The sequence below is a fragment of the Chiloscyllium plagiosum genome, chromosome 24 (assembly GCF_004010195.1).
Source record: "Chiloscyllium plagiosum isolate BGI_BamShark_2017 chromosome 24, ASM401019v2, whole genome shotgun sequence".
Taxonomy (NCBI): Eukaryota; Metazoa; Chordata; class Chondrichthyes; order Orectolobiformes; family Hemiscylliidae; genus Chiloscyllium; species Chiloscyllium plagiosum.
Window position 1 is genome coordinate 49296872 of NC_057733.1, and position 7446 is coordinate 49304317.

General features: G+C 39.5%; 1 protein-coding gene across 6 annotated transcripts in view; it reads left to right on the forward strand.

The window, feature by feature from the left end:
• The window catches only part of helz (helicase with zinc finger), a 273673-nt gene that overhangs the window by 57380 nt on the left and 208847 nt on the right, over positions 1-7446 (forward strand). For all 6 annotated transcript variants that reach the window (XM_043715064.1, XM_043715069.1, XM_043715066.1 and 3 more), the window contains 2 exons: positions 1979-2027; positions 3144-3219. In XM_043715064.1, coding sequence (XP_043570999.1) covers positions 1979-2027; positions 3144-3219 — 125 coding nt within the window. The remainder of the gene's footprint in view (positions 1-1978; positions 2028-3143; positions 3220-7446) is intronic.

Here is a 7446-nt window from a genome sequence, read left to right on the forward strand (position 1 = left end):
TGCCCTTCACATTAGACTTGATCATTGCATGGCTATAACTCTCAACGATGTTCTCCATTTTCTTCCCTCTACTGTGCATGTGACAACATTTGCAAATTGCTATTCATAATGAATTGCTGAAGATGTTAACTTTTATGACACCACTCAATTTATACAGCTGCACAACCCTTGAAATGAATGTTCTCTTTAAAAGTTCTATGTTTTGAAGTTTTACTAATAATTAATTTCAAATAACCAGCATGATATTCCCAGAGTTACCAACATGACATGGTTATATCCCTCCAGTTTTGCACATGGAAAATTCCTGATCTTGAATCAAAACAGAGCAACATAAAATTAATGTGAAATTACCTTGGACCGTTCTTGTACGTTCCGGTATATTTGTTACTAAGTAGAAGTTTCTGTTATACACAGTCAAATGTTCTCATTAGTCAATGTAAAATTAGAACTAATGTAAAGAAAGTAGTGAGTGCTGTGTTATTGCTTTACATTTGATCTGGGAATTGCTGTCATTGTCTGTTTTGCCTTGTGTTGTCTGCAGCCAATTTCTGTTGGTGAAGGAAACATTTGAAGGGGGGGTTGGGTTGGGGAGCACTTTGGTTGTGATCAAGATGGAGGACAGGGGTTATGCTCTGAAATTGATTTCTTCATCTCTCCTTTATCACCATTTGTCTCTTTTCTGGGGACACTCACCATCTGTACAAAGGTAATTCCTTTTGTTGTTTCCATTATCACCTCACCATATCAACATCGAGATTGTGGCAAATTTGCAGAAATCGCTGTTCCAAATTAATGGGTAATTTTGGAAGTTTTGGTCAAAATCCTATTGACCAATAAAGCTTTTGCACTGGCAGTGATCAAGACTATGCTAGACTCTTCTTGAATACTGATTTTTAAAACTGTTGAAGATTTGTTCTTCATCACTGTACATTAGGTATATTAGACCATTCAACCATTAAGCCTGTTCTACCATTCAGTGAGATCGTGACTGATTTGTGGCCTAACTTTATGTGCCTGCCTTTGGCCAATATTCCTTTATATCCTTTGCTTCACAAAACATTATCAATCTCACATTTAAAAATAAGAACTGATCCTGCATCCACTGCTATTTGTAGGAGAGACTTCTAACCCTGTGTGTGTAGAAGTGCTTCCTAACATCTCTTCTGAATGGTCTGGTCCGAATTCCCAGACCATGTCCCCGAGCTCTAGAATCGCACAAGCAGTGGAAAGAGTTTATCCATATGTCCACTGTCTTTTCCCCGTTAATATCATGAAGATTCCAATCAAATCATCCTTTAAGCTTTTAAATTCTAGAGAAAACAGGCCTAATTTATATATCGCTATTTATATATCTCTCCTCATAACTTAAACTCTGATGTTCAGGTCTCATTCTTGTAAACCTACGTTGCACTGCCTCAAAGGCCAAAATGTCTTTCCTAACATGTGGGACCCAAAATCTTTGTTTTCAACTTAAATGTATTTGAAAATGAGTATTTGATTAGCGATTGCCTACGTCCATCAGTTCAGGAGTCCAAAAAGGATTTCTTCTCTCCTACTTACTTATCAACTACTTTAATGTACATAGCCAAATTTGGCATCATCTAATTATTGTTACATGTTTTGATTTTACCTCATATTAATATAGTTTTACTCTCTCTTCTGTCCTTCACTTATCTTTTTAAGATACAGAACATTTTTTTTAAAAAATCTACCAGTCGTGCTCATTCTTATTCATTAATTCAAATTGTTTTTCTCTTCTGGAAGGTTTTTAGAATTTAACTTTTCATCCTGTATTCTTGAAGGTACTCTTTAGCAAGGATTGCTGAATGGCACTCAAGAATAGAGACCTTGTTAGTTGTATGTTTTCTCCCCCTCAGTGATTCATTCTGATGTCAACCCAAATTTCCTGACTGCTCTCTGAATTGAGAATTGTTCTGTTCTACTCATGTGTATTGTCTGCTTTCTATTTTTGTTGCAGATAACCAGCAATAAACTGATGTCCACATATTTGGAAGGCACAGAAGAAGGTAATTCACAAAATAAGTCTGTAGTGTTTATTGAATTAAGTTATTTGTTGTCCAGCATAGTTAATATACCTGTAAACAAACCAAAGAACAAACTTTTATAAAGCATCTTGTGTTCTGAAGAAGTTCTAAAATGTTTCAGAATCACTGAATTATAGTGGGCAAGAAAGTTGAACTGTTTCAAACTAGATGCCCTTTGTTTGAGGACAGCTTTTCATTCGACGTTTTGTTGGAGGCAGTTAGGGACTGACTGAACATATTCATCCAACTCGTTGAAAATAATTTTAAATAGTCTCTCCCAATAGGCCTGTGAGTAAAGGCTTAGTCTGCTAGCACTTTAAACCATGCAGCCCAAAAGCTGCCAGGTTTCATTCCTAATATACTTGGTTTGGAGTTTTTAGCCAGATTGGCTATTAGAATACAATATCAGTGTTCCTGCTCCTGAATACTATCCAGGGAGCCAAATAAAGAAGTGCATGGGTTGGTGTTTTGTTTGGTACAGCATCAAGTTCTGTCATGTCCGCCATGACCATAAACTGTATTAAAAATCATTGACCTATGGCACGTGGAATGCTCCCATCGGTGATCTGCCTATGGGCCTTATGGAACATTATAGCTTTGAAAGATGATCCTTTTAGATAAGAAGGGAAAACTGTGTGATTATATATTATCCAAAAATTTTTACTTTTTCAATTATCGCTGTGATTGTGAAAAGAAAGGACTGACTGTTAAAGGACAAATAATCAATAAAATAGGATACATTTTGGGCTCTTGGACTATCATCTGGAAAACTGTAAGTCAGGCTTCTGAATAATCTGTCTCAGAAGTTATTTTGTTTTACTTTTACATTGGCAGGCCAGGTTAAAATATTTTTAAATTTTGTATTAAATTTCTTGTTTTCTTGCTGGATATCTGATGAGTTTTGGTTCAGGCTGATCACTGTTGTTCGAACAAGCTGTGTAGGCTTGAGTGTCCTTTTTCATTCCAAATTCAACCGAGTGTAGACAGGCAGTTAACTGTTGCTGTTGCAAGGTGACCATTTGATCTAAAAATACTGTCGGAAAATAGAAAAGCTTTTAAAAGAATAATCTTTAAAATGTTTTCAAATGATTGGTGCAGATTCTGAAGATGGATGGCAGTTTCGGCCTCCTCCCCGAGGTGTCACCTGTAGTGAAGAGTACACATTATGTAAAAGGTAAGCAATCTACTATTTAATTAAATAACCTCTTGCTTTCTCATTGGATTAACTTTTGATACAGCGTTTTTGTTGCTTCTCGTCTGTCTCAAATGACGAATTTCTTGTACTTTGTGCATTTGGGCATTCTCTTACTTGTCTGGAAGTGAACATCTGTATGTTTATATTTCATTGTTTGCTGAGCTACAAGATGAGCAGCATGACAGAATTCCACATTTTCTGATATAACATTCTGAGAGGTTAAAGGAATTGAGGATAGGGCCAGAGAACTAACACCAATTTGTTAGAAAACAGAGGTTGGTGGTTGATGGGCAGTGTTCATCCTGGAGTTCAGTTACTAGTGGTGTACCCTAAGGATCTGTTTTGGGGCCACGGCTGTTTGTCATTTTTATAAATGACCTGGATGAGGGCGTAGAAGGATGGGTGAGTACATTTACGGATGACACTAAAGTTGGTGGAATTGTGGACAGTGTAGGAGGATGTTGCAGATTACAGAGGGACATAGATGAGTTGCAGAGCTGGGCTGAGAGGTGGCAAATGGAGTTTAATGCGGACAAGTGTGAGGTGATTCACTTTGGAAGCAGCAAGAGGAATGCAGAGTACTGGGTTAATGGTAAGATTCTTGGTAGTGTGGACGAGCAGAGAGATATGTGTCCACGTGCATGGATCCCTGAAAGTTGCCACCCAGGTTGATAGGTTAGTTAAGAAGGCAATACAGTGTTAGGTTTTATTGGTAGAGGGATTGAGTTTCGGAGCCATAAGGTCATGTTGCAAATGTACAAAACCCTGGTGTGGCCACATTTGGAGTATTGTGTACAGTTCTGGTCACCACATTATAGGAAGGATTTGGAAGCACTGGAAAGGGTGTGGAGGAGATTTACCAGGATGTTGCCTGGTATGGAGGGAAGGTCTTAACGAGGAAAGGCTGAGGGACTTGAGGCTGTTTTCGTTAGAGAGAAGGAGGTTGAGAGGTCACTTAATAGAGACATACAAGATGATCAGACGATTAGGTAGGGTGGACAGTGGGAGCTTTTTTCCTTGGATAGTGGTGGTTAGCACGAGAGGGGCATAGCTTTAAATTGAGGAGTGATAGATATAGGATAGATTTCAGAGGGTGATTCTTGACTCTGTAGTCAGGGCATGAAATGCCCAACCTGCAACAATAGTGGACTCATCAACTTTAAGGGCATTTAAATGGTCAATGGATAAACATATGGATGAAAATGGAATGGTGTAGGTTAGATGGGCTTCAGGTTGGATTCACAGGTCGATGCAACATTGAGAGCCAAAGGGCCTGTACTGCACTGTAATGTTCTATGTTCTATTTCAAAACATATATATGGACAACAATCACACCAGCACTCCAGAATTGAGACTGATAATTTGCAACTCGTAATATCATTGATTATCTGCAGGAATGGTAGATCAATGGTAAAAACAGCCCTCATACAGTCTCTGAAGACTTCCCAAGAACAGACAGACATATCAAGTCCTTACAAGTCAGAGGAAGTGGACAGTGCCTTGCTGGCAATCAAGTCAGGCAAAAATATGAGTTGATGGGATTCAATCAGAATTCTTGAAGAACATTGGTTCACAGGAATGAAGTACCTAGCAAAACTATTTAACAATATCAGTTGTTCAGGCTCCATTCCAAATATCTGGCACCAATTCAAGTTAGTGGTCTTTGACAATCCAGGAAGGCCACTCAACAAGTCATGCAGCTACTGCCCTTCACCCTGGTCTCAATAATATGCAAGGTCTTGGAATGCTTCCTGTTTAACAAACTGAATCCCATTCTGAATGCAACAATGCTTTCTGATATAATCATTGCTCGTGGTAATACTGGACAATTCAGATTCCAGAATGAGACATAGTTTGATAGACTATACGTTTAATTTTTGCAGTTAGTCAACTTGGTAGTTAGTCACTGAAGCATAGACTCACAAGGCTACTGATGTTCTTTAAAACCGAGTATAAGTTTAAGACACAAAGAAAATAAACCTAACTATGTAGTACAGATAAAAAGGTCTTGACATAAACATGCAAATTTTCAATATTTTCACCAATGTCAGCCCCTATAGAGACTCAATCCCTCTTTATTCTCAAAACATGTTGCAATTCCTTTCAGAGTCCCATGGCGTGAACCTTTTTATATTTCTAATTCTCTAAATGTTCTCAGTTCTAACAGTTTGAAGATTTCTATCCAAATACTCCGAGCTATAAAGCTTCACAGACTAGAAGCTACTTCTGCCGAGTGACCAGTTCCCTTGAACTAAATTATTAAAAAGAAATCTTGGTACCCCAGCTATCAGAAACTATTATGCGTTCTGTACTGAACTCTGGGTTTTTCTGAACTAGAATCTTGGTTCTGAAGTCAAAACTGAACCAATTGCTTTAAAGTGTTCACTCTACTTGTCATAAACCCAACATTATCAATATTATCAACGTTACCTATTTCTACCCAGGCACTTGACTGCGATGATATGTCGTCTTGCATGCAATGCACTTGAGTCACTATCCAAACGACTTTTGACCTGTCTAAACTTAACCTTCAAAGACTGACCAAAATCCACCTCTCTCATTTGTGGAAAAAAAAATCAACTTTCAAATAGGATAATATAAGCACTGTTCTTCACCTCCCACCTGGCCAATCAAGCAGGCAGTTTTTCTTATGACAGAAAAGCACACAGGCTTACTGTTAACACTTTTCAAAATCATCTGCTGTGTGAAAGCCAACTAATCAAATCTAGGATCAACAATTAACAGTCCCATGTGCAGCCTGGAGATCAAATCAGCCATGCATGCATGCATAGCCAACAACAAGTTCCTCTGGGCTTCAGTCCTCACCACTTGGCTTCAACACGTATTCTGGTAAGATTTCTTTCTCTCAGACCCATGGCTGTAATGGAGTCATACTGCATGAAACAGACCCTTCAGTCCAACCAGCCCATGTCGAATATGATCCCAAACCTGCCCTGCTGCTGGCCCATATCCCTCCAAATCTTTCCAATTCATGCAGTTATCCAAATATCTTTTCAATGTTGTAACTGTGCCTACATCCACAACTTCCCCAGGACGTTCATCCCACGCACAAAGCACCCTCTGTGTTTAAAAAAAATTGCCCCTTGTCTTTTTTAAATCTCTCTCTTCTCACCTTAAAAATGCACTACCTAGTCTTGAAATCCACCATCCTAGGGAAAAGACACCTACCATTAATATACCTTTCATGATTTTATAAACCTCTGTAAGATCACCTCTCAACCTCCTACACTCCAGTGAAAAAGTGTCCCAGCCTATCCAGCCTTTCTTGATAACTCAAATCTTCCAAATCTGGCAACGTCCTGGTAAATCTCTTCTGAACACTGTCCAGCTTAATAATATCCTTCCTTTAACTGGGCAACCAGAACTGGATATATTAGATTAGATTAGATCACATTAGATTACATTAGATTACTTACAGTGTGGAAACAGGCCCTTCGGCCCAACAAGTCCACACCGCCCCGCCGAAGCGCAACCCAGCCATACCCCCTACATTTACCCTTTACCTAACACTATGGGCAATTTAGCATGGCAAATTCACCTGACCTGCACATCTTTGGACAGTGGGAGGAAACCGGAGCACCCGGAGGAAACCCACGCAGACACGGGGAGAACGTGCAAACTCCACACAGGTAGTCGCCTGAGGCGGGAATTGAACCCGGGTCTCTGGAGCTGTGAGGCAGCAGTGCTAACCACTGTGCCACCGTGCCGCCATCTTATTCCAGAGACGGCTCACTAATGTCCCGTAGAACCTCAACATGACTTTAATCTGTCATACTGTTGACTTGGTAGCCCAGCCTTAAGAACTTCACAACATTGAGAAAAAACTCAGTAAAGATCTGAAAGTCTACTTCAGAAAATAGAGGCTTCAACGAAACTTTGTCAGTATTGTTGCTTTAACATTTTCCCTGAACAACTGGAAGGTCAAGGAAGCACATCATCATCCATTCCATGATTAACCCCTCATCCATAACATAACACCAAATCTTTCTCGACATTACTGGGGTGTGTTCTAAAAAAAATTCTCAAGGTCAGGTTCGTAGGAGAGTAGTCTGACACAGAACAAACGACCAAGAGGCGAGTCTGCTAGAATATGAGCATTTTATTCCCCGCAGCGCCGCCACAACCAGGTCTCATACTTACAACGGGTCTGGCTTATACTCACCCTACATGTTACCGGAACTGGGA